The following is a 26491-nucleotide window of genomic DNA, read 5'->3' on the forward strand; positions in this document are numbered from 1 at the left end:
GGCGAGGGCTTTGCAGCCCGGGAAGGCAAAGGCTGGTAGAAAGAGGGAGTGAGAGAGAAGCCCCTGCTGTTATTGTCACCGTGTAGGAACTTCAGTCACCTGTGCAGCAGAGCGTAGTTGAAGTTATCCACTTTCTCGACACCCACTAAATTACGTTCTCGTACCAGAACATCTTACCCCACCGCCAAGACGGGCAGGTCAGAACAAGTAATGCTATTTCAGCTAGTCTGAAGTCATGCTCATGGGATCGAGTGAGAGGTGGGGACTGTGACTGACAGGCTGTTGAGCTGGGAATCCTGATTTAGGAGTGAGCTTTATGCCTTGCTGCTCCCTGCTTCCTGGGTCCCCAGAGCCTCTGCTCTCCGAGCCCATCGTCTGACCAGGATGGGGCTGTCAGAGGGGTTCTGGCACCACGAATACTGGCTGCCACCTGGAGCTACCTGGGAAGACATGAAGGGCGCACCCTACCCGCAGCCTCAGGACCTCTTGCTCTGCATCCCTGGTGCCCTGCTCTTGATCGTTGTCCGATACATCTTTGAAAGGTGAGTGCAACAGTTCTGGTTTCTCCTGTGCTGGTTGCCACCAGTGTCTCGCAGGGCTGCTCCAGACTAATCCTTCCCTGCTTCCTGAACAGGGGATTATCCCCAACAATACTGGAATCTCTGCTTTTTGCGGCATATGGTGTTTGTGCGGCAGCTCTTTGTCCTGCCCTCCCTCTCTCCTGTACCTGTAACATAACCCGTACCAACGGGTGCGAAAGGACGTGTCTGTCCGTCAGTCACACCACAGCGGTGGGTGGACGGTCCTTCTGGAGAGAATCCAAGTGGGAGCTTGCAACACAGATGAGGGATTTGCTGGGTACCTCAGTGTCGGGAACCCCCCACTGAGCCAGGCTTCAGCCTGAGCCTGCAGGATGCTCCCAAAGGTGTTACGTGAGCCCCCGCTCTCAGCACAGAGGCAGGAGGAGGAGATGACCATGGCTGTTGGAGCTCGTTGTGGGACCGCTTTGCTCATGCCACTCCTTGCACAGCTCTGCCCTGCTCTCCCTTCCCGGCACCGGAGATCCCCAGCTCAGTCAGAGATGATGTACTCCAGTGCCCTACCCGGGGGAAACGGTACTCCCCAGGGAGCCTGAGGACCGGCCGCCATCTCCCCCAGGACTCGCGCATGGAAACAAGGCGGGTCCACGTGGCTCAGCGCAGGAGGTGGACTCAGGATGGGCTTTGGGCCCCTTTTCCAGGAGCACAGAGACGCAGGGAGGCGCAGACCGACCTCACACATGGGGGACGGGGGAGCGGATCAGTGAACGCGGGGCAGCGTGCCAGCCTGGGCAGACCTGCCGAGGTGCTTCCCCGCCGAGGTGCTTCCCCGCCAGGCAGAGCAGGCCGTCGGGCAGGGGGTGCTCCCCAAAGCTGCCCTCAGCTAGAGCTAGGACGTGGGCTTTCCCCCGTGCCCTGCAGGAGCCGGGGAAGCACTGGCCCATCTCGCCGCAGACCTGGCACCTCCCCGCTGTGCACAGCCCTGTCGGAAGCTGTGGCAGACTGGGGCTGTACGAAGAGCCATGATTAATTCCAGCATCATCAGGTCTTCCCTCAAAGATGCTGCACTTGCCTGGCTTTCTAGAAACTACGAGGTTTTAGAAACCAGTGCCTCCCACTGGAGCCTTGCTGGGATTTTCTGCAAAGCTGGTGTTTCCTGCAGGAGCCAGCACGTCCCCATGTGCTCTGTCCTTGGCTCCTGCTTTAGCCAGTGGTTGGGTACCCCGGGCACAGGGGACACTCAGACACTTGCAGACTGGTTTCATGGCATGGTCTGGGCTACTTGGGCCGTTGTAAAGGGGACCAGCATGTGCTCCAACACAGAGAAAGGCAAGGCGTCTTGGGGCCTCAGCAAAGGAATTAATTATTGCTTACTTTGGAGTTGTTATTGTTGTCTCCACTGTCTCCACTGCATCCAGGGCACTGTCCCCATGCATCCAGCGTTCCCCACCTTTGCTTTGGTGCCAGCGTATCTCTCGAGGGAGAGCATTGACCCGACAGAGGCACTGGGCTTCGTGTGTGCTCCTGGAGCAGAGCTGGGTCCCTTGGGCTGTGCGTGTGTGGCTGGGGCAGTGCTGGGCCCCCTGGGCTGGGTGCGCGAGCCCCCAGGGCGATGCTGGACCCCTGGTGCAGTGCATCCATACACGGGATTCGGCACTGCCGGCATCTTGCCGTCGGCTGCCCCTGGCTGACGGCGCAGGCACGCGCGTCCTCTCCTGGCTGAACTCTTTCCTCTTGCAGAACCGTAGCTCTGCCCTTGGGCAGGAGCCTGGGTGTGAGCGACAGGCTGAGGCCCAAAGTTCAGCCCAATGCCACGCTGGAAGGCTTCTACGTTCAGCTGGGCAGAACCCCGAGGGAGGTGAGTGTCCCCAGTGTCCCCAGTGTCCTGAGAGCCCAGGCAACACCTTCTCCCTGCCCAAATACCCCAGGCCAACCAAACCAGCCCCACAGGCAGGGCAGTTACTGCTAACCACCCTCCCAGGGAAGAAGATGACATAAGCAAGTATTTCGGCATCTTCCCACATGTTCAAGAGCCGCAATCCCAGCACCCCCTGACCTGCTGCCCATCAAATACAGCGGCTGCTGGCTCTGTAAGGAGGCAGCCGTCGCCCTTTGGGGGCGCGGGTAAGGCCTGGAGCATCCATGGGGTTGGTGTGACCCAAGTGCAGGACCCAGCATTTGGCCTTGTTGAACCTCACACCGCTGGCCTCGGCCCCTCAATCCAGCCTGTCCCGATCCCTCTGTAGCGCCTCCTGACCTCCAGCAGATCGACGTTCCCGCCCAACTTGGTGGTGTCTGTGAACTGACTGAGGGTGCGCTCGATCCCCTCCTCCAGGTCATTGATAAAGACACCAAACAGAAGCCGTCGCAGCGGCGAGCCCTGGGGAACACCGCTCGCCACCCGCCACCAACTGGACTGAACCCCCTTCACTCTTCGGGCCCAGAGCACGACTCACACCGATGCATGAATTTTAAAAAGAATTCTTGACTTAAATTTGTACGTAGCTTTGTCAGACGAATTAAAAAATGCTCACGAGCTCATGTTTACATGCATTTTAGTCACAGTTTATAAATCTTAAGGCTAGGTAGTTTTATTTGGAATTCGTGCACAAAATAAAGCGTGTCGGAAATGATGCTTTTTAGCCCGTGAACGTGCAGTCACTCGAACAGCCGGATGCTTTTTCTGACGTTACTGAAGGAATTATGTGCTTGTTTCTTTATCATCACAAGCTAAAACTTCTTTTATCTTCAAGTTTGCTATCTGTAGCTGATGATTACCAGTCAAAATTGCATCAGAGTTGGAAAGAAAAAATGCTTTTAACTTTTATAGCAAAGACATTGAATCCCGTTGTGTTGGGCTGGCAAAATTTCACCAGGGAGAGCCTGTGCTTACTCCTGAACCTGCATTTAGATATGGCTGAATTGGAGTTTTAAAGTGGCCGAAATTATTTGGGAGTTCACAAATGCAAATACGGCTGATATGATTTTTTTTTTTTTTCCCCAAAGAAAGGTGTTCTTCAGGGAAATGTGGACCAGAGGCAGCCTGCAGGAACACGGCTCTTCCACCCACGCGGGGACGGACGCCTTACGATGGCTAAGTCCTGCTTCCCTCACCTGTTTTCTAGGGGGACCTTATTTCACTGGCCAAGCAAAGCGACCTGCCGGTCAAAAACGTGGAGACCTGGTTCCGGCACCGGCGGGCCCAGGATCGGCCCAGGCTGATGAAGAAGTTCTGTGAGGCCAGGTAGGTGGGCCAGCAGAGGCTTTTGGTGATGGAGACCTCCAAGGTCTGCAGACCATCGCCATCCCCTGCCCTGTCCTTAGCCCCGAACACGGTCCCAGATGACCCCGCTGCCGGCTGCGGCTGCGAAAGGAGACTTTGTGCCACAAGGCTGGGTCCCACCACTGCACGCGCCGGCGACAGAGCCTCCGGGCAGAGCTGCCAGCTTCCTCCTGCCTTCCTTTCCACGTTCAATTTTAAAAAGTTAAAGTCGCCTCAAAGGAGTCCTCGGTGCAGGTCAGGTTTAAATCTCAGATGCTGGTGGGATTTTGAGCAGGGATGCTGCTTGCATCAAACTTCTTTTCAAGGTGATCTCGATACAAAATTAATATTTTAAAATACTCTTAGTGTGGAGCGTTGGGCAGAGAACAGATCCGTGAAGTGCGGTTAGCAGGCAGTGCAAGCCATGAACGGAGGGAGGCAAAAACTGAAAAACACCAGAAAGCGCTGAAATCTTCACAGCATTCCTTTTCCTCGAGCTGTTTGCTCTCTCCTGTGAAATCTTCCTGCATATCTCAGTTACAGACGGAGTCAGAGCGCAGAGGAGAGTCACCAAGTGTCTCTCTCAAAAAATCAGGTTATCTCTGGTTCTGGGCTGGAGCGTTACGGCTGTACGCACACAAAGACCCCCATCGGGCACGAGATCTCCTCTCCCTCTCCCTCGCCCTCTGAAAAAAATTCAGTGCTTGAATCCTGTTGTTATGCTTTTTAAAAAATATTCTTCTCCTGAAACCTTGTTCAGGGGAACACACTCTGCAGCATTTCGGAGGAAACTAATTAAACCCCCGGTATTCCCGTACCACCACGAGCAAACATTAGGTGCCTTCCGCAGGTGGTGGTACCTGAGCGTTTGCAGGTAATCGACAACCACCCCCACAGCCAAAGGAGACAGGCAGAGGCATCTTGGTAGCCATGCTGCATTCCGTTTAACGCTGATGGAGTATGCCAGGAATTTGGGCGCTGCGCGGACCAAAGCAGAGCCCGGGAGGGCTGTGGATATCCTTAACAGCACGTGCCAACAGAGCTGAGGTTCTGCAAGGTCCTCCATCTGGGTCGGGGCAATCCCAAGCACCGACACAGGCTGGGCAGTGACTGGCTCCAGAGCAGCCCTGAAGAAAAGGACTTGGGGGGGCTGGTAGATGAGAGGCTCCACATGAGCCGTCAGTGTGCACTTGCAGCCCAGAAAGCCAATCGTATCCTGGGCTGCATCAGGAGAAGTGTGGCCAGCAGGGCGAGGGAGGTGATTCTCCCCCTCTACCCCACTCTCGTGAGACCCCACCTGGAGTACTGCGTCCAATTCTGGAGCCCCTACTACAAGAGAGCTACGGACATGCTGGAACGTGTCCAGAGAAGGGCCACAAGGATCATCCGAGGGCTGGAACACCTCTCCTATGGGGACAGAGTGAGAGAGTTGGGGTTGTTCAGTCTGGAGAAAAGAAGGCTCCGAGGAGACCTTCTAGTGGCCCACCAGTATCTTAAGGGGGCCTACGAGAAAGCTGGGGAGGGACTTTTTAGGATGTCGGGTAATGGCAGGACTAGAGGGGATGGATTAAAACTAGAGATGGGTCGATTCAGCCTGGACGTTGGGGAGAAGTTCCTCACCATGAGGGTGGTGAGACACTGGAACAGGTTGCCCAGAGAGGTGGTGGAGGCCCCATCCCTGGAAGTTTTTAAGGCCAGGCTGGACGGGGCTCTGAGCAACCTGGTCTAGTGGGAGGTGTCCCTGCCCATGGCAGGGGGGTTGGAACTAGATGATCTTTAAGGTCCCTTCCAACCCTAACAACTCTATGATTCTATGAAATCCCTTTCCAAACAAGCCTCGGTTCCCCTGTGGGCTTTGCAGTGTCCTGGGCACAGCCTGAGGAGCTATTCCAACTCTGGAGGAAGTTTTAATTCCTTTTAATTCCTTGTTTTTTTCTGTTTTAGCTGGAGATTTACATTCTATTTAACCTCATTCTTCTCTGGGCTGGCTCTCCTGTATGATGTAAGTACGTGAGCAGGGTGCTGCTGTGGAGTGACACATTTCAGGGGTTCCTTGTTCATGGCAAATGAGGCCGATGGTCCTGGGCCTTTTCAAAAAGCCCGTCCAAAGATCATGTGTGACCATGACTATGGGTTCCAAAGCCAAAGAAGGACAAATCCAGGGGCATAGAGCAGAACCATCCCCAATCCTGACCCAGCAGAAGTCTCCCTTTCCCTGGGTGAACGTGGCTGGGTCTCAGTGATGTTACCATGGTTTTCTCCTTGTCTTAGATCATTGTGCAAGCGATTCCCCACTGACACCCACACGCAGCCCTTCCATCTTGGGCAAGGGCAGACTGTGTCCTGGCGGGGGGGCTGCTGCCCTCTGCGTATCGAGACCCTCCATGTGACATCCTGTGCATCCACTAATGACAAGTGCATTTTGTCAACCATTCTTTCCAAAGCTCAAAGGCAGATTGGACCTAGCATGGGCACACTGACTTCTTGAAGTACTTCTTTGCATGGTCATTACGTGTCATTTGAAAGGCTCTGGGTTCTCACTGCTGCCTTCTCTCTGCACAGAAGCCCTGGTTCTGGGACCACACCGTGTGCTGGCTGAGATTTCCACAACAGGTGAGCAGCAAGTACAGGGAATCGCAGAGTAATTCGTGTTGGAAAGGGGGACCAGGAGGTCTCTCGCCCAACCTCCTGCTCACAGCACCCACCTGCGAGATTGGAGCAGGTTACCCAGGGCTTTCTCCCACATAGTTTTCAAAACCTTCAAGGATGGAGACAACACAACATCTCTGGGCAATCTATTCCACTGTTTGACTGCCCTCATGATGAAAACGTTTCTCCTTACGCCCACCTCTCTTGTTTCAACTGGTGCCTGCTGTCTCTCATTCTCGCATCGTGCACATGTGCAACCACGAACAGCGTGGTTCTGTCTTCTTGGCCAGCTCCCTGTAGGTACTCCATATGATAGCAGACGGACAGTCTCTGCCCTGAGCAGGCACCTCTTCTCAACGAGTTTCTCTGTAACCCAAGCCTGGCTGGAAGCAGCTCCGTGTATGTGCCCACAAAAGGGATCAGGTGGTCAGGACATCCCTCGGCCTCTCGAAGCATGGATGGAGATAAGGGGTGTCCCACCCCTGCAGAGTGGAGGCCCCCGGCTCCTCTCAGTCCCTCTGCAGACTGGCCAGGGCTGGTCCTGGCTCCGGACCAGGCTTGACAGTGCATCAGCAAATGGTTCGGTCACGGGGAACAGGAAAATTTAGACGTGACCAAGCCCTGCTGTCCCAAACGCAGGTTGAATGAAGGGGCTTCCCCTCTCCCACCCCCCAGAGCTGGGCAGGGGTGTCACACTGCCTGTTGCTTGTCTCACAGCCTCTCCCGCCCGCACTGGGCTGGTTCTACCTGCTGGAGCTCTCTTTCTACTGCTCACTGGTGGTCACCCTGCCCTTCGACGTGAAGAGGAAGGTGAGTGACAGCAGCACAACTGCACCCCGTCGGCTTGGTCGGCCCCTGCCATGAGGCTCTTCCCTGCCGCTGCCAGCTCCCCGGGGGTGCAAAGGACAAGACAAGCACGCTGCTGCAAAGAGCCCTGAACACACGAGCTCCCTGCAGCGCCCGTATCCCACCATCGCACCCCGTGCTGAGTCCCACTCGTGCGCTGCACGGCCCTCCTGCCTGCTGGGCCAGGGAAGCGCTGGGGGTGACGTGGGGTCCCCACGCCTGGCCAAGGGACAGTCACTGGGTGGACACGGCACCACGGCCCTTCCCGGCTCTGGTCGCAGGTACAGCCCCGCTCAGGGTTGCGTCCTCCCGATTCGAGGGAGCCGGGCTGTTGTGATGAGGGTACTGCGTGTGGCTTTTGCAGCGTGGGATGAGGTGAGCTCCTGGGACCCACGGACCCAGCAGCCACTGCTGCCCTTGCCTTGGTTTGCGGTGGAGATGGCACAGCGCTGTGCAGCTGAACTGCACAAGCTGAGCTTCAGCCTTAGCTTCATTTGACTCCTTAATTTGATGATCACATCTCTCTTCAGAGACTACCTGCTTTTCCCCAGAGATGGACTCTGCCCAACTCTTGCAAAGCATGTCCTGGGTCCAGAGGACCAGCAGAAATTCTGTACTAAAATTCCCAACACTGCAGTAGTCTTTGTAGACACGTCAGTTATTGGGCACCTGCAGTGCTCCCCAGAAGAAGCGGGAACCCACTGCCTGGCAGTGATCCTCCCGGGGCCTGAGCCAGAGCTGCCCTTCCCAATCCCTCCACAGGGCACCCAGGAGCCATCTCATACCCCAGAGCATTGCCTTTGTGCACGTACACATTTGTCCGTGTGGGCATGACCCACCCAGCAAGGTCCTCGATTTACATGAGGCATGTGAGAAGGCGTATTCCCCACCTGCAGTATCTCCACCCCAACTCCGTTGGTCCCTCTCCATGGGCAGCGCAGGGAGGCTGAAGAGCTGCCTCCATTATGGCTAGCGGATAGGACCTGCCCCAGGCCAAGGGCAACCTGCTGTCATTACAAAAAGCTCTTCAATACACAGTGGAGGGGGCTGGGAGGAAAATATGGAGTGTTAAGAAAGGAATTTTTTAAGGGCAGCTTGATTCATGGAAAATTTATAAAAATCTGTCCTCTAGCATGTTTGCATCTACGTGTACCTCACTGGTATTTATCTGGGTTTCCATAAACAAAGCATAAAGATGTTCGTTCTCCTTGGGATTGTGCAGGACCTGAGCGAGCTGTGGGGAGCACTGGTGGTTCGTGGAGGTGTTTGACATGCCCTAGTGAGGCAGCAGCCCCCAGGAACCCGTGCTGCCAGGTCAAGGTACGAGTGACACGCAATGTCTCTTCTCATGCCAGGACTTTAAGGAACAGATCATCCACCACGTCGCCACCATCACTCTGATCTTTGTCTCCTACTGTGCCAATCTCGTACGGTTTGGGACGATAGTCATGCTGGTCCATGATGCCTCTGATTACATTTTAGAGGTGAGTTACCCTCAGTGGGAAATGCGGATCTGTGCTCGCGTCTGTGGGTAGTACCGCGGCCCATGTGCCTTGCCACACACGATGCGTGCGGGTGCAGGGGCCCACACAAGTGGCCACACGCGTACTGTAGTGCCAGGGCATTTAGGAACTATCAGATTTACTGCCCTTGGGGAAAAGCGAGTGCACAGGGCCTGGGACACATCCCCACAGGCTGGGTAACCCTTGCAGGCCGTGGGGAATCCATCAGCCCCCGAGAAGGAGAGCACAGGCACACGGGACATACGGCAATTTGTCTCTCTACAGCTTGCCAAGATGCTTCATTACATGAAATGGAAGCGGGTCTGCGAAGCAGTCTTTATTGTTTTCGCTGTGGTTTTCATCATCTCTCGGCTTGTCCTTTTCCCGTTAATGTGAGTTGTGTTTTAATGTTCTCTGACCGCGGGTGTTACGCGCGATTTGAGCTTATGGAGAGATGGCCCTCCATGCTGAGGGAAGGAAAGGCAAGGAACAGGACACCACAGGTAAGCTCAAAAATTAATCCAACTGGAACTGAGGAACCCAAGAAAAAAAAACCCACAGGTTTTTAGCTATATTAATTAATTAATCTAGAGCCGTAGCCTCTGCCCCTCCATTCTCATGCTCTCGCTGTTTCTCCCAGGCAGGGTCTGTCTCTCACGCTGTGATGAGATGCTCACGTGCAGTCACAGCAGCTGACTTCTCATGAGCTCTGGGAATGTTTTAGGACTGTCTTTCTCCATCTGCCTACAGCCACCCCCAGCACGGTCTGAGGGTAATCCTTCTCCTCTACTCCTGCTCAAGACCTGGTTTGACTCTTCCAGTGTGGACGCAATGGCCTCTCTCTGTTGCAAACACTGGTTCCTACAAGAGAAAGACGGCACCAACTGTACTCCTTAAAATTTCCCAAGAACTTCTTAGCAGCCTAAGAAAGACCTGCTTAAAGCTTTATTGAGATAAAATTAATGTAGAAACAACGGCGTAGTAATTTAAGGTGACCCACCGCCTAGTTGAAACAAAACAAGGAAGTCATGAGTGCGAGGCTTCAGGAGGGAGAATACTCGACACGCTGGGAGGGGATCAACAAAGATTCCTTCAGAAGCCACACACAGGCACCAGTCGTGGACTATGGCTTTTGCCTACGCACATCTGACCATGCTCCCAGCCTTTGACTCTGCTGAAATTGCTCTCCTTTCCTTTCTTTACCACCGCCAGGTTGCCCGGAAAAGGCGATCCTGGTTAACTTTCCAGAAACTCATTCCACAACACTTGCGTTACAGCCTAAGGTTTCTGCTTTCTTTCGAAACCAAACATTTCATTTGTTACAGCCAGAGTTTTTAAAATGGGACCTGTTATAGACACACACAGGGACAAGTCTGCATTGCTGTCCTCTATTCCTGCCCTGGCTCCACACCAGCGCCGAAGATGCTGAGTTTTGAAATTTGGTCCTGCTGCCATTGAGTTTGGACGCCCGTGAGGCTGACTTGGCGCAACGGGTCCAAGATTCTGGTGGTGAAATGGCTCCCTTTTAGAGAGAAAAGCAATAAAAGCTTGAGGCAAGTTTCCTGAGGAAGAAATGACAATAACCATGATTTCAGTTGTCTCCGCTGCAAAAAGTGGAGTCCCGCTATCTTGACCTGCTCTATCATAACGTAAGGAAAAAGAAGATGACAGATGTCCCAGATCGGGCCAAGGGTCCACCTACATCAGCACCTGTCTGCAGCAGCAGCAAGGAGCTGGTGGCCAGGAAGGCAAGAGCAGAGCAAATACACACTATATCCAACAACGTTTCTTTCCCAGCTTCCAGTATGTCTTAGATTTCACGTCTTAGACGATAACTTGCAGAACAGGAGGCGTTCCAGCGCTTGGCGTGTCTCTCCCGTGCTGAACTGCTCTCTGCTCTGTCTGCTGCTTCCGAACCAGTGCTTTCCTCCTTTCTGTCCCTGTCACTGACGATAACAGGCTTTCTGTGCCTTCCGCCAAAAATAATTCCCCTGCCCAACTTTTCATCTGAACCCTCAACTCCAGCCTAACTTCAGTTAAAAAGATCATTTATAACCTTTTTATTTAAGCACCAGTGGCCAGGTCCCCTTATGGTTTGATTTTAGTGCATTGCGCCTCTCCGGATTTATTTTAGGAGAAACGCTGCCGGTTTCTGGTTCTTCTGGGCAGCATTGCAGGTTGCCGATAACCGACCTGTCTGCAAAAGCTATCGCGTCGTTGGTAACTTTAATACAGAGTTTTGGCAGGTGCCCTGGGACCTGTTTTGCAAGGGCTGGGCAGAGCCTGGAGCCTGATGGCGCAGTCCTAGCGCAGCTCGGCTCCGTGTTGCGAATGGGTGGTTTAGATCACTAAAAGAACCCCGGTTGTTACGTGTTAGCAAAGCAATTTTAATGTGATGTTACAAAGCACAGCTTTGCAAAGTTTGATGGCAAGGTTCACTCTCTTAATTACCGCACGGGAAAACATACAGAGGAAAATCGAGTTACACTCCAGTTAAAATGATTCGTAGAGAGACCAAGGGCAGAAAGGGTAAGGGAGGCCTTCCTCTTGGGTCATGAGGATCAGAAAGGACGCCCTTGCTTTGTAAATTCATTCTCAAAGAGGAGTGTAGGTGCGGATGGATCCAGACCTAGTCCCGCACTTGATTATTGACATCAGTTCAGCATGCAATCATCAGTGTCATCAAGGCAAAACCAGTTACCAGACTACAGGGCTATGGGTGATATTGAATCATAGAATAGACTCCTAGAATGTATTGGGTCGGAAGGGACCTCTAAAGGCCACCTAGTCCAACCCCCTGCACTGAGCAGGGACAGCTTGAACTAGATCAGGTCGCCCAGAGCCTCATCCAGCCTGGCCTTGAACGTCTCCAGGGATGGGGCCTCCACCCCCTCTCTGGGCAACCTGGGCCAGTGTCTCACCACCCTCAGTGTAAAGAACTTCTTCCTCATGTCTGATCTAACCCTGCCCTGCTCTAGTTTAAACCATCGCCCCTCGTCCTGTCACTCCATGCCCTTGCAAACAGCCCCTCCCCAGCTTTCCTGGAGCCCCTTTAGGGACTGGAAGGGGCTGGAAGGTCTCCCCGGAGCCTTCTCTTCTCCAGGCTGAACCCCCCCAGCTCTCTCAGCGTGTCCTCCCAGCAGAGGGGCTCCAGCCCTTATTAAGTGCGTGCCCTATTGGTCATTTACCAAATAATTGACATTGGTAAAAGGTCTCTCTGCCATCAAGGAGCAACCTTGAGAGGTGTCCCAGCTCAAGGGGAGAGCACTGCCATGCAGCCACGCTGCCTCGCAGGGAGAGCTCAAAGATGGCTCACGCAGGACGTCAAATTTATGGCACAAAGTGGTTGGCTTGTAGTTGGCTTCTATTGCGCTAGAAGAATTATGCATGAGGCTCCTTGTACCCAAACTTAGGTTGTTTTTTCATAAATGAATTTTGAAAAAGCCACTGTTATTTATGCATTAAGCAGTGATCAGTGTTCCGAACTCATCTGTATTGATGTTTACTGTGCCCTTTGTGGGTTTTTGGAGAACAGGTTGAAACTAGAGTAGTTCTCGGCTGCAGCTCAAGCCTTTACCTCCTTTGGATCCTGTACCAAACCAGCACTAGCTTGGTTAAGGGGTGGAACGCATCCGTCACACTCTGCCCTGGGGACACATAAGCCAAGTAGTTGCCCAGATAAGTGTGAAGGTACTTGGCCTGATTTAGTGTTGTGTCTTCTGATTTGTCTCTTCCTCTCTCTTTCCCACAGCACATACTATTACTTTGTGACAAAGTTTCAGTTGTTCCTCGTAAGCTGTGTGATAAATGCTTTCCTGATGATCCTGCAGTTGTTGCACATCTTCTGGTCCTATCTAATCATCCAGATGATCTTCGGTGTCATCCTCCATGGTGCGGTACGAAAAAATCTTTGTCTCCTCTGTGCCACAACTACTCATGAGAAACCATGAGATCCAGGGTGATCCCATGCCTGCAGGGAAGGGGTGGGAGAAAGGGGACGCCCTGAGAGCTTCTGAGGTCACATGCTGGGAGGTGTATGGATACCTTTGCTCATGGAGATCAGAGCAGGAACTCACTTTTACTTCACAGCTGTGTTCTAGTGACACGGGAGCCATCCACAGTCCTTGCTCCTCACTGCCTGCAGCTTTTCAGCGTGCAGTTTGGGAGAATAGGAACTGCCAGTGTGTCCAAAGTGGAGTAAGGAAGGAGCAAACACATAAACCTAGTAGACGGCACACCGTGTATTCGCACCTCTGAGTTTCGGCTGCATTCCACAGTCTTTTGATGCACGCCAGAGTTCGTATAGGGATCATTGGAGGAAACCTTGTCATCAGAGAAGGCAGTTCCCTGGACTGGCTTGCTAACATAAGCAGATGGCACCTTGGTAACCTCTGAGTAGATTTGTGAAGGCTTTGGTGATCTGTGGCCAGAAAATAACCCACCACAGTGTTGGAGTTACACCTTCAGCTTACTTGAACTAGTCCTTCATTGAATCAAATCCCGCCTGGACGCGTTCCTGTGCCACCTGCTCTGGGTGACCCTGCTCTGGCAGGGGGTTGGACACGATGATCTCCAGAGGTCCCTGCCAACCCTTATTATTCTGTGAAGCTAAATCAAGAGAAAAAACAGTTTTTCTGGAGGAAATGATGGAGTTTGTGATCAAGTTTGTAGATGACTGCAAAATGAGGAGACCAGTCAATACGCTCACTGGACAAATAGGCGCTGGCTTTCAGAGCATTGACAGTAATAAACTGCACAGGAAAATATGCAGAATAAATACTAATTTTCAGAAGGTCACATTACAAGAATATTATTAGGGTGGCAAAAAAAGCATTCAAAAGTTAGGTGAAACCATAGCAATATCAACTTCTGGCAGTTTAAGTCCCAATGCAGGGACGGTCGCAACACTGGCTTTAAGGACACAGTCATGCCTGTTATTTTTATTTTAGCTGTCAGGTTTACACACCAGTGCTGCGAATGAAAAGAGGACTAGCCCCCTCTAATATATACCACGATACAGGGTTTGCAACTCATTTCAATTGTCTGTCTTTCCTACAGAAAAGAAAAGACGCCAGAAGCGACACCGAGGAAAGTGACAGGAGCGAAGCAGAAGATCTGGCAAAGAACCAAGAGTAGAGCGGGCTTTGCTGCAAAATACCAAGAGCCAGGCAGATTCTTAAAAGTGGGGAGGTTGAATGGGACCTGGGGGGAGAGGCCAGCCAGGCTCACAAATGGCTTCACAGTAGTCTGCCCGAGGCACCATCTGATATCTAGAGGGAAGTGCATTTCATCACAGCATTGACAGGCAGTTAAGTCACTTCAGGAGATGTTTTCCTCGCTTCTCCTGTTGGGACCATTCTTTTACAACTACTCTATGATCATTTATCCATGAAAAAAAAAAAAAAAAAAAAGGTCTACCCACGAAAGTCTCACTGTAACCAGGAGAAGAGGGGTGGAACAAGCTGCTTAAGTTATGACACCTTCCTGTGGTTATCCCAAAACCTCCCCAAAGGTTCGTGAGATAATAAACTACAACTGCTGAAGATTTAATCGATTTGCAATTCCAGAAGATACTGGCGGTCCTCGCCGGCCACCTCATGAAAGGACTTGCTTGTGAAAGACACCTGCTTAAGTGGCAAATAAGTTCTCAGTTGCATAGCATAAAATGGTCAGCCTTGGGGGAAGGATAAACCATTTCTGCAAGTCAGGCCCGCCCAGCTGACACGAGCTGTGTTTGTTGTAAGAATTACACAAAATAGTTCACGTGTTGAAAAGATTTTGCTAACTAAATGTCTATTTAGGGAGAAGGCTCCTAAAATTGAAAGCAACTGAAACTCTTCCAAATGCACCCTTTTCCACTAGAAATTGTAATTTAATCCCTGCGCAAATTTTCCATTTAGACATCTTCATTTTGTTGAGGTTTCATTTTCAAAATTGGAAAATAAGAGCGTTGCAATAGGAACATTTTAATGGGTTACTTCAGGGGTTAGATGACTTTTCACTTTGTAATGTATTGTACCTGATGTCTTTTTCAGAATTTATAGTAGACCATAAAATTTAAAGTCAACGTAAAAAGTAATTACACCTAAACCAATGAGTCTGTTTTACCTAGATTTTGCATGATGCAGAAGTTTTTTAGAACATCAGATCTTATGTCAGTGGGAAAATCTTCTCAGAAACTTGCTGGAGGTCTGCCATCACTGCTAACTCCAAGGCTCAGAAAATGCCGAGGACAGATAAATCTCTGTATATGTGTATATCCATAAACAATATACAGAAACCTGCAAACACTGTCTTCAAAATACATTTTCTACTCAGGCTTTGAGTAGGCTCCCAAGGCGTCTGACACTTTTTACACACACACTAGAGGGAAACTGTTTCTGAGAAATGCAAAGAGGTGGAGAATGAAGTACGGTGTAACTAGAGCACACTGCTGTGAAGAACCATGGCCCATCTCCCACATGGGACCTACGCAAGGCAAAATATGAATAAAGTCAGGAAAGATGTGCAGGAGAAAGGCAGAAGGAACTGAGCCAGCATTCCCTTGAAGGATTTTGACATTCAGACCTGCAGGAAGTAATGCTGAAAGACATACACCTATCTCTGCGAGACACCGGCCCCAGGAAGGATGTTGCCGAGCCCCAAGTAGCTGTACTTTGCTGGGAGTGCAAGACCCCTCGTTAGGATACCCGGTGTAAGGGTTCGCCCAGGAATTATTTCACCCTGTCCCCCAGGGATGATGTTTTCTTTTAAAGCCCTAAATGATACAGGAGAATCTCAGCTTTTAAAAGGTTCATATAGAACCTTCAGAACACAAGAGTCCAACTGGCCGTTGGACTCACAGAACAGGCCCAGCCTTTCATTGCGGGGAAGCGCCCGCTCTGCTCTCAGTGCATGGAGCTGGCGATGCCACAGCCCGGCTGGAGGCTGAGAGATGGACTAGAGCCAAGGAGCGGAAGCCAACCTGGATTGAGAGGGCTCCACCTTCGCAGGCCCGGATAGGCTATCTCCTGCCACCCTGACATAGCTCTCACAGTGGTAGAGTTGGCGTTTGACCAACACCTCTTGGTTTTTAAGGCCTATCCCATTCTCTGGAGATGACAATCACGCGGTTCAGGAACATTTTTCCTTTCAACATCGCTGCGTCACATCAAAGAACAGACTCTGCTGACGCAGATGACAGTAACCTGTCATAATAACACCCCCCGGGTCAGTGCTGTTGCACTCCCCCCTTCTCGCCCAGTCAAGCAGACTTTGTGGCAGCCATTCTCTCAGCTTCTCCATGCTTGGGAGGCTGAGCACCCTTGGAGATCTATCCCCTACTGCTGTACTAAGTCCACCAAACCCTCTTCCTCGCACGCAGTCTTTAATTAAGGCTACGTGCAGGTCCCTGGCTCCTTGCACCCTCATTTGGGATAGTGATTTTTCTTCTGGGCCAGTACAGCAAAGAACCCAAAGGGCACTAAGGAAACTCAAGCAAGACTCTTTAAGTGCCCCAGTTTGCAAATAGTTATCATCACATACCTGAACGCATAAATCCAGAATAGCCTCCCTCCTGCTGTGGTGCTCTCCAGCCTGGAAAAAAGGTAATTTTAACCATAATGACATAACCTGGGAAACTTGCTTATTTCAGGCTATAATGATACTAATACTGGGTTGACTGCAGTGGTTGTTTGGGTTTGGGGTTTTTCTGGCTCTGTCCTACAGCACTAAGAGCTCATATATCCTGCTGAAGATTCCCGTGACACACACTCGATTTATTATTTTACTCCTACTACACTATTTTCTAACACCGATGCAAAGACTTCCCTGTCTCTCCCAGCTGTTCAAAGGACAGAGACACAGAGGTCAAAGGTCAGAGCAGCCCTTTATTTAGCATCGACCTGAAGGAGTTTATGTACGATAACAACGCTGACCATTATTTTCAATAATGACCTGCAACCTTTGTGTAGACACCAAGGTTTCACTGGCTTTTGCATCAAGTTCATTTGCCAGGTAGAAACAAAAGACAAAGTTTTGAAGGAACAGATCTATTTTCAAAATTAAAAAAAAATCACAGACCAAACAACGCAACCTAACTCCCATCAGCTGCACAACACACGACTTTTTCCTTTTGGCTATGCTGGATCTGGCATCGCTCATGCCCACGTATCAAATCTTCTCACAGAAACACACCCATGAATAGGAAGGGGGCAAGGGAGTTTGTTATCTATGACCTGGCACGTGTCAATGTAGGGATCAAAGATGATTACAACGGGGAGAGCACTGTTCCCCTTCCTCTGTCCAAGGAGATAAATTCGTCCATTTGCAGTGCTGCATCCCATGAAGAACTTCTGGGACAAGCATTCCTCATCCACCTGGGTCCATTCATCGGTCTCCACATCAAATCGAAAAGCTCCCCCTCCTATGGTGTACAGAGCACCGTTCAGCGATGTGATGCGGAGGTCATACCTGGGAGGGAAGAAACCCTTAATGAGAATCAACAGAAAGATCTGGCCCCCGAAATATTCAGTGTGACCTTGGTCCTCATATCAAGAGTCCTATTCAAACAGAGAACCACAAAAGTGTCGGTGGGGCACGCCTTCTGGATTTCTCCAGTCCAACTTCTTCTTGGAGCAGGAACAACACTAGAACCTTTCTTCTCCTGCCAGGTCCCAGAAAATTATTTCTTACCTTGGAAGCGGGGAGAATGAGATGACATCCCAGCTGTCCGTCTCTGTGTTCAGCCTTTGCACTCCATCATATACGTGTCCATTTTCATCCAGGCCACAGACCACATAGATCCTGGTTCCCACACTGACCGCATCTCCTCTCTCCACAGGTTGAGCCATAGGACTCATGCTTTCCCACTCTGACTCCATCAAAGCCATGCGCTCCACTGCTGGGATTATCCCTTCATCTGTGTTCCCTCCAAGTACATACAGGTAGAGCCCTGCACCTACTGCACAATGGCTATTGCGGGACTTCTTCATGGCAGGCCCTTCCAGCCAGCTATTGTCCAAGCAGTTGTAGATAAGCACCCAATCCACACTATACCACACAAACCCATCCCGGAAATATCCTCCTGTCACAAAAAGGAAGCTCCCTGGAAAGACAGTGGAGAAAAGTACCAGTTATACAAAGGCTGAAAATTGCTCCTGGGAACTATGGTTCTCATTTTTCCCCTGGGCTGTACCGATGAGGCCCAAGGTGAGCAGAGAAAATTACTGCTCTTTGTATCAGTTTGCAGTATTTTATTCCTCATCTGCACAGATATGCCAACCTGCAAGATACAGCAAGTCCTTCCAAGTCTGCTCCCACTCTTGGAGGGAATCATGGAGACACTGGCTGGGAGAACCCTTAGGGATCTCATGGCCAAACTCCCACTTGAAATGGGACTATCACCAACACTAAATAAGGGAAGCCATGGTATTGAGTTGTCTTCAAAGTCTTTAAGTATGAAGATTTTGCAACATCCATGGGTAAGTTTAACTTAACGGCAACTATAAATCAGAAACTACCATCTGCCAAAACCACCAGGAAAGAGAAGGCCAAAAAAATATCCTTCTTAAAGTGAAGTCATTAGACTCACTCCAGATAAAGCTGATCTAAGGAGTTCAATAGTTTCTGCTATTCAGCTTGTCCAAGATTCTCCCAGGACCAAGGAAAACAAAACCATTCTTCGAATGAATATGAACACAAATATGAATGAAGTTTTAGCAACACTGAATAATGCGGTTTTACAGGGGAAGCAGCCAACTCCCTGCATTTGGGTCTCAACTTCTGTTTGGACTTGCTCAGTCCCACTTCTCTGTAAGTTACCTACTGCTGCCACTGCATATTGGGTGAGGTTCCTGCGCTGCAGTGGAGAACAAGCCTGCCAGGTCCCTGTTTTAGGTTGAAAAAGAAATAATTCTTGCTGTTCCTTGTCATGCTTTCCTCCCAGAACATATAAGGTGTCATAGCTCCGACCAGCATAAGGACGCAGTTCTGTATTTTGCCAGCTGGGTGGAGGACAGCTGTCTAACTTCTTTATTAGTCTGGAAAAGGTATCTGTCTCTCCAGGGTGCTTGCTGCGTTTCACCAAGATATCAAGGAAGGACAAGCTCAGAAAAGTGACCCTGACTTCGCCCACCAAATCCAGAAAGTCTTCCTCTCTCGTTGCTGGGTCCTCCATTATCCACCTCATAATACTGTCAAAAACCACATCTTCTCGCAAAACGAAGAGGTCATCGCTTTTTAGAAGCTGCATCAGCATTTCTTTGGGTAGTGCCTTAAATTCTTCCTGGCACATCACATCCCCCCAGTGAGTGAGAGCCACATTCATAGCAGACGCATACAAATCTATAAAGGCAAATTGCTCCGAGTAGGTCATCAGGCCCACGCAGTTGGAAACATGCAGTTCTCTCTCCAGAAATTTCTCACACAACAGTCTCACCCTGTCAAACTGAAAAAAATCAGCTGTTTCCAGTAAGCTGGTCACATTTTCTTGACCTATAAACACTTGGGCTGTGCGAGTGAACTCAAGTAGTGCCTGAAAAGGCACTGCGTCAATCCCTCTGATCACTATGTGGTGTTCAGAGCTCTCTCTCGCCCCCCCAAAAAACATGGCTTCAAAATAACGACTGTGTACTGAAAGTACCCTACGGCTGACCTGAAAGAGTCTCTCTCCAACCTCAAGAATTGTGTCTGCAATCGTTTCTGTCTGAGGTTCCAGCTCCTCTGGTTCTTGTGCAGGTTCCATGCTTCCTGACTGCCAGGCAGTTAAAATTAACCCAGCCTTTATGCAGCCGTTAAGCATGTGAGGTCTCTGGAAACATTATCCCCCTAGCTAGGGCAAACACAAGATAAGCCAATCTTTTCCTAAAAATAGAATATGTTTTCTACCCTCCTGTTTTACTCTTCAGTCTTTCCTGCTGCTTTCAGAGCAGCAATAGCAGGAGAGCTGCATGACTGAAAAAATGCAGATTTAATTGGCATCTACCTTAGCCAGGTAAGACCACAGCAAATTAGGGGAGCTGTTAGCCAAGCAAAGAGCCTGGGCTACGAGGAAAGAGGAGAAACAACCAAAACCTTCCTAAGCACTAAGTATCAAGAAGTGGTAGAATAACATTGAATCCATTTGGATAAAAATACCCCACTTTTGCAAATCAAAAACACAGGAAAGCTTGAGGCTTCCTGGGAAAACACACCGATTTCCCCAAGCAACATCCTTCATCAGTTCAAGTTTAATATCAAATTCCAGACTGCTTGCAGTATTTGATATATATTTAACTTTATACTTTAATAAGAGATGGGGGAAGGAATGAGCGCCCCACATTCAAACCCAGATGGCTGTCACGTATTTGGTCGTCCCCAATCTCAATGCACTAAATAAATACATTCACAGCACAAGCAACAGCTCGCTGATTCCACACTGAGTTTTTCCAAAGCGTTTAGATCAAGCTTGTTAAGTGGAGAGATTTGCACAGTGACCTTGAACCAGTGTCCCTTATCCCAAAGGGCCCATCCCAGCAAGACCCAGTCCCATTTCTCAGTGGAGTTCAGCAAGCAGAATGGCGCTATCTGGATCAAGAGTGCCTTTTTTTCCCCTGGAGGTTCCCTCCTGCATTTCTGGAAGAGGCTTCTGCAAAACTGCTGATACAAATGGCTTTATAGTGCGTCACATTTAGGAATTAATCCAATAGAAAAGCATATACACATTTAAAATTCAGCTATCATTTTCACATTCTTATTTTCAGGTACTTGACTCCCAAATATAACCCAGAAGTCTACACTGCAGAAAAGAACTTCTGTCTTGCAATGAAGACTGAGCAACCTATTAACTGAGCAGGAAATGCTGGAAACACACCCCTCTCCAGAGTTTACGCATTTGGCACATCACTTCAGGCAGATGTCTCTGTACCCTCTGCATTTAGATCCTTAAATCCACTCAAGAGAGCTTCAACAGGTCTGTTTCTGATGCTACGCTCAGAAAACAAGACAGCACCGGGATGGGTCCGCATGTAATTGCTATCAAACCAGCAGCCTCCCCACTAAGGGACAGTTCAAGACCACTCAGGCTGATGGTGAGCAAATTCTGCTCTGAACACTCTAAATAAGGAGCCTCTCTTGAATTGCACAATTGCACGAAGAACAAGCTTTGTAGTGTTAGAAAAATAGTGTGTTGGAAGGAGCATGGCTCTACAGACAGCTCTGTGAAGCACTCAAAGAATGAACCCCTAGATTAAAATCCAGAAGCACTCCATTTTACACAGGCAATATGCCACACAATACAACTGGTCCCTAGCTTCATAGCCGCCTGGAAAAGTGGGATACACTGAAGTGGAATTTGTATACTTCAAGTTCCCGTCCATTTCAGAGCTGACCCAGGAACCGAATGGGAGCATGGCGCTGTTGCCAAAATGAACAGACGATAAACCTGCCCTTGGCACACTTTCTTGACAGCCTCTGGGAACAAGATCGCTGCTGCCACCAAAACGATTCACTCTGCCACAGCCTCCTCATAAATGGTCCTCAGGAAAAGCAGGTGGCAGAAGCAGGTTACATACAGCTGACAGGCACATATCCTCTACGAGGGAGTCTTCAAAATGCCTAACAGAAATGCACAAGTCATCAATTTCCTGTCTTAAGAGTGGAACACGGCTTCTGGTCTTGTCCCCTCCTGATTTTGCTGGGCTTAAAACCTCCTGAACAAATTTCATTTAGATCAACAACCATGGAGAACTGCGGTCTCAGCTGTAGAGCACTTTTTCAGACTAAAAACCAGACATTTAGGAATGCATCAATTTCTGTTTATTCACTGAAAACTCCTCAAATCTTGCTATTTCTGCAGTATAAAAAAAATGAAAATGTTTACTTACAAATCGAGTTATAACAAGCAGAACCACAAGTGGACAGCTACAATATAAAAAAAATATACAGTACTTCCAGACACTGCCTACAGTTGAACATCAGGATCTTAAATACTCTTCCCCTAAAATTCCAAGTATTGAATAGTACTTCCATAAAGTTCATGTCACTCAGCCAAGAATCATCCTAGAAGCTAGTCCAGTCCTTCTGTAGAAAGGGCAGAAGCCTTCTGATACACAGGTCACAGCCCGTAAGATCTGGAACAAGTGCTAGAAAAGATCTTCTTAGTTACACAGCTTGTAAAGGTGATGACAAGGTACTATCCAAGGAAAGTCATTTTCCTGCATGCACTAGAGCAAGCAGGCAAGAGACTGAACTCCACAGCAGGAAGACTACAACACAACGCTGCCCAGCTGAGTACTGACACCTAAGAGGAAAAGAAACGTGTTCTAATGTATGTAGGCTTTAGATTAAATACATTTTTAATGTATTCAAAAATGTAAATAATATAACCAGTGTTCATCAGGGCATTCTCTACTAATTTTATGTGGTGGTTTCAAATCTCACAAGATCAAGAAGGTCTCAGACAATTCCATGACAGTATATTCTCTCTGTCAGCTCTAAACAATGCAGTTACACATTTGTTTGGGGGAAAAAATAAAAATCAGAGCTTACTTCTTACACACCATGCCCAATCCTCTCATCATTTATGGAAAGCCACAAAAATAAAAGTCGACCATTCTTTTACACTAACAAACACACATACAAACTCCTCCCCCAAAACAGGAACCTCCTCACACACTGATAATTTTCGACGATGATTTGCACCCTGGAAGTCTTCAGAGAGAACCCAAAGAAAGCATTAGCCATCTTGCTGCTGAATGAAAGGGTTTGGAATAGCTTCCATTCCATCCTGCGGACATATAAGAACCACAGAAGTCCCCCTGCAGACCACAAGTCCCAGCTGACGTGTGTCTTCTGTTAATTTGTATTGATCATCTGGATCTGAAAAGCAGAGTGCCACAGTTACAATGACAACGTAAGGAAAAGAAACCAAATTCCACCAACTTCAAAAGGCAGACATACGTTCTTTTTTCCAAGCGTCTCTACATTGTTTTACTCAACACATCGGCTATAAAAGTGATGCAGCAGTAATATCTGATGTCTTCAAGACATTACTGATTTATTAATTTTCAAAGCAGCACATGCCACAGTGAGCAATAAAGAACTTCACTGTGCATGCAAAGTGGAACACTTATCTTTTAAAGACTCCAAAGGCCTTTTCATTCATATAATCAAAAGCACACATACAAGTGATTAAAAAAGTTCCTGATGCCAGTTCAAATGCCATTATCGGTAAACATTTTGGGATCAATGCAAATCATAAAAAGGCTCTGACTTCAAAATGCACTAAGTACAGAATGCACCAGTCTGTTCCCAGACTGAGCCAAAAAAGGCTGTGGATGGGGACACACAGATAAACAACACAGGAATAGCCAATTCTACCCTCCTTCAGATGTCAATATGTTCAATAAAAATGCACTACATTAATCTTTTAAAACTCCCTTCTAAAAGCAAAATTAAAGCTGCAGATACTTCCTTGTAAGCAGGCAAAAGAATACTCTTTAAAGATGCTGTCCTATCATATGATCATTTTTTTTGCAGAGAGGAGAAAGGGAAATGTGAGTATTTATCCTTGAATGGGAAAAAGAAACAAATAGAGAGAAAAAAAAAAACAAACAACCCTGCAGCTCTATTAGCTCTAAGAAGCCATAAGGCTTTAGTTCCACAGAAGCGCAAAAACTGCATTTACAGTAGAGTTCATGACAGTCAGAGAATCGCTCTTACTGAGATGCTTTTCCTGCTCTGAGCAAACCGGCAACCCTTCACCAGCATAAACAAAGGCAATGGCCTTATCTGAAGAGACACGTGCTACTTCATTCAAGCTTTAGAGACAAGAGCGCCAAACGAGTTATAGAGAAGCTCAAGCAAGGACGACTAAAAATGTCCTACCACAGGGAACGTCCTTAACCTAACTTCTGTTACCTTATCCATTTCTTTGCAACTTCGTTATCAGAAACATGTCTCAGTTTGACAAACATGTCTCGGATGACATCAACCTGCAGCTTCTGGTTACTCACTCTCTGAGCTGCACGATTTCTGTTAAGAAAATTACTCTTGGGGACAGGGGGGAAGCAAGCTTCACACAGAGAGCATATCACTTACCTCGCATATATTCAATGGTACCATCAAGCACAAGGTTCAGAAGAGGGTCAAATCCTTTCAAGACACCACTTGCTATAGAAGACCACACACAAAACAATAATTAGAGACCAAACCAGATAAACAGCAACACAAGACTGCACGAAGGACACATTCAGTTCTCCAGCCTCCTTTCAAGCAAGGCTATCAAGCAAATGAGATCAGAGATATTAAACAGTGCCCTCTTTATGAAAATGAAAATGCACAATAACCCGCTTCGTGTTGTGCCAACTGAAACTTACAGGTTTTTCAACCAATTCTTCAAAATGATCTTCAAGACACTAACATTTTTTTCAGCCAATTTCAGGGGCATTTTAATACTTCATCATAACAAATCAATGTCAGTCACACTGCAAAAAAAACCAACACCAAAACCCAAACCCAAATAAGCGAAGGGGTATGGCAAAAAATGAGGCAAGACTACAATATTTTGAAGTGCCTCCTTCAGAAAACCCATCTTCCAGGTGTCCTCCTGGAACATAATCTCTTTAGCATAAACTCTGCTTACATTGGAATGCACTGTAGGCAGACAAGCACTTTGTCCTAAAAAAGAACATGATTCCTCAAGACTACATAAAACACAAGACTACACAGAATGGTTTCCCAATTTGGAAAAATACTTGTTAATTATCAGCATTAACATCATTGCTAACATCCCAAATCAAAGTGGAGACTCATACAGTCCCAGGTGTTGTATGAAGATCATAAAGGAACTTGGAATGATTTTTTTGTTTGTTTGTTTTTGAGAAGAAAATCTAAACTGCTAGATTCAGGGGAACTGTCAACTGCCCAAAAACTACAACTACCAGCCCACCCCCACCCCAAAACTCACACTTATCACTAAGAAGTCCAAGTAATTTCCAAAGCCTTATAAGCACCAAGTCCTTGTGGAGTTTTAAATGAGATTTTTTTTAAAAGCACACCGAGTTTGCTTTGCAAAAGCTTCGGCTGAGCATCTCCCTCGCAGCACGCTGTTAACTTTCAAAGAAGCGCTCTGCAGGTGGCACTATGGGCTGGACAGAGAGCTACCGGGACGGATCGCTGTAGATGCGGCAGGGGAGCAAGCAAGGGGGGGGAAAACAACGACGTTAAGAGCCTCGAGAGCGATGGAATGACATGGTGAAATATATTGAAACAATCTATGAACGCCAGGCGTATTTAGGATGCTGAGAGATGAAAGGGATGAGAGGTGTATTAATCGCAACATCCATAAATGTTTCTTTGCTGCACCCTTTACAGTGCAAAAGAAAAACCAAAAAAAAAAAAACCAAAAAAGCACAACAGGCAGAAGAAACAATACAGTTGAAGAAAACTAATAAGAGGAGATGAAAGAGAGGTGCACAGCTGAAACACAAAGATAAAATTGCAGGCAGGGGATTAGCGGAAAAGTTAAAGGAAATAAGCTTCACACCGGTAAGAGCAAACAGTAATAAATAAAAGCACCAGCCACTCGCTGCCTTTCCTTGAGAAAAAGCAGCGTGAGCCCACGGGAGCCAGGAGCGGGGCGGCGCGGGGCGGGGAAACGCGCCAGAACGCCGAGGAAGCTTCGTGCTGCAGCGGCACATGGCTCATCCCCGCCGGGCTGGGCTCACCTTCTCTGCCGCCCTGGAACTTCACCCGGATCGTTTTGTCGATGTATTTGGAGAGATCCAAAATGCTCTCCTTCTTCTTCTTCTCCTTGTCCTACAGGAGGGGAGCGAGGGCGACCTGAGTTCAACGGAACCCTCCCCCGCCTCGCCCTTCCCCCCCGGCTACACCGATGCTTCATAACGCTCCTTTTTATAACGCTCTGTGTACCGTGGCTACGGAGAGCAACCAAAGCGGGGCTCCGTGCCAAGGAGGAGCGGGAGGAGCGGGCTGACCGGTCGGGCACCGCGGGCCTGTGCGGCACAGCCACTCACGGCCATAAACCCCCGGGGCCGGGCCGCGCCGGGCCGGGCCGGGCTCCCCCCCGGGTGGCCGCGGTCGGGGGTGCCGGGCCGGGCCGGCCCCCGGTCGCCTCCTCAGGCGAAGCCACCCGCCACGGTCCTCACCGCCATCTTGCCGGCGCCGCCGCCGCCACCACCGCCGCCGCCGCCGCTCGCCATTTCATTCGCCGCCGACAGAAGTGACGTTGTGCCTCGGCGAAGCCCGTCAGCGCCTCACGAGCGTGGGGCGGGACTTCCGGGGCGGGCCGCTGGTACCCGGTGCGGAAGGGCCCGACCCGGTCCGGTCGGAAACAAAGCGGGCGGCGGCGCAGTGGGCCCGGTATGGCGGTGCGGCCGGCCCGGCTCCGTGTCTGGCTGCTCCTGCATTTTCTGCCGCAGGTGAGTGGCTGCGCCGGCCCCGGCCGCTCCTTGGGCCCCGCGCCGGGGCGAGGAGCCCCGCTGGGATGGCGGGCAGCGACCGGGCAGAGCGCGATCGCGGGCAGAGCCGGGCGCCGGCCCGATGCTGGTCCGGGGCCTTTGCGGGGCCTGTGGTAGTGCTGGTGGCCTCGCTTGGTCGGGCAGTGTTTCTCGGGCTGAGAGCCGCCCTTCCCGGCCCGCGAGGGTGCGGAGCGGAGCCCGGGCTGCCCGGCAGCGGCGGGCGGGGGCCTCAGCCCTCCCTAGCGAGGGGGAGCG

The 26491-nt window shown here is 49.6% G+C and overlaps 4 protein-coding genes across 8 annotated transcripts in view; 2 read left to right on the plus strand and 2 right to left on the minus strand.

The window, feature by feature from the left end:
- Positions 1–359: 359 nt before the first annotated feature.
- On the plus strand, positions 360–14777 carry LOC134526341 (ceramide synthase 4-like). Its single transcript, XM_063358127.1, has 10 exons — positions 360–542; positions 2280–2397; positions 3665–3783; positions 5746–5803; positions 6364–6414; positions 7168–7260; positions 8652–8780; positions 9084–9190; positions 12550–12694; positions 13857–14777. Exons 1-10 carry the CDS (start codon positions 385–387, stop codon positions 13932–13934), a joined length of 1056 nt encoding a protein of 351 aa, XP_063214197.1. The 5' UTR covers positions 360–384; the 3' UTR covers positions 13935–14777.
- A 1876-nt stretch (positions 14778–16653) lies between these two features.
- On the minus strand, positions 16654–22009 carry LOC134526471 (kelch-like protein 24). The gene is made up of 3 exons (XM_063358389.1): positions 18600–22009; positions 17472–17883; positions 16654–17249 (listed from the first exon to the last, which is right to left on the minus strand). Exons 1-3 carry the CDS (start codon positions 19576–19578, stop codon positions 16937–16939), a joined length of 1704 nt encoding a protein of 567 aa, XP_063214459.1. The 5' UTR covers positions 19579–22009; the 3' UTR covers positions 16654–16936.
- Positions 22010–22159: 150 nt separating this feature from the next.
- On the minus strand, positions 22160–26061 carry LSM7 (LSM7 homolog, U6 small nuclear RNA and mRNA degradation associated). Its single transcript, XM_063358390.1, has 4 exons — positions 25925–26061; positions 25484–25574; positions 23856–23927; positions 22160–22634 (listed from the first exon to the last, which is right to left on the minus strand). Exons 1-4 carry the CDS (start codon positions 25976–25978, stop codon positions 22492–22494), a joined length of 360 nt encoding a protein of 119 aa, XP_063214460.1. The 5' UTR covers positions 25979–26061; the 3' UTR covers positions 22160–22491.
- Positions 26044–26491, plus strand: part of SPPL2B (signal peptide peptidase like 2B) — a 38392-nt gene continuing 37944 nt past the window's right edge. For all 5 annotated transcript variants that reach the window (XR_010073987.1, XM_063358385.1, XM_063358386.1 and 2 more), the window contains exon 1: positions 26044–26197. Coding sequence is in view for 4 of the 5 variants with exons in the window: in XM_063358385.1 (XP_063214455.1) it covers positions 26141–26197 (57 nt within the window). In the remaining variant the exon portion in view is untranslated. The remainder of the gene's footprint in view (positions 26198–26491) is intronic.

The sequence above is a fragment of the Chroicocephalus ridibundus genome, chromosome 22, assembly GCF_963924245.1.
Source record: "Chroicocephalus ridibundus chromosome 22, bChrRid1.1, whole genome shotgun sequence".
In the NCBI taxonomy this organism is placed as follows: Eukaryota; Metazoa; Chordata; class Aves; order Charadriiformes; family Laridae; genus Chroicocephalus; species Chroicocephalus ridibundus.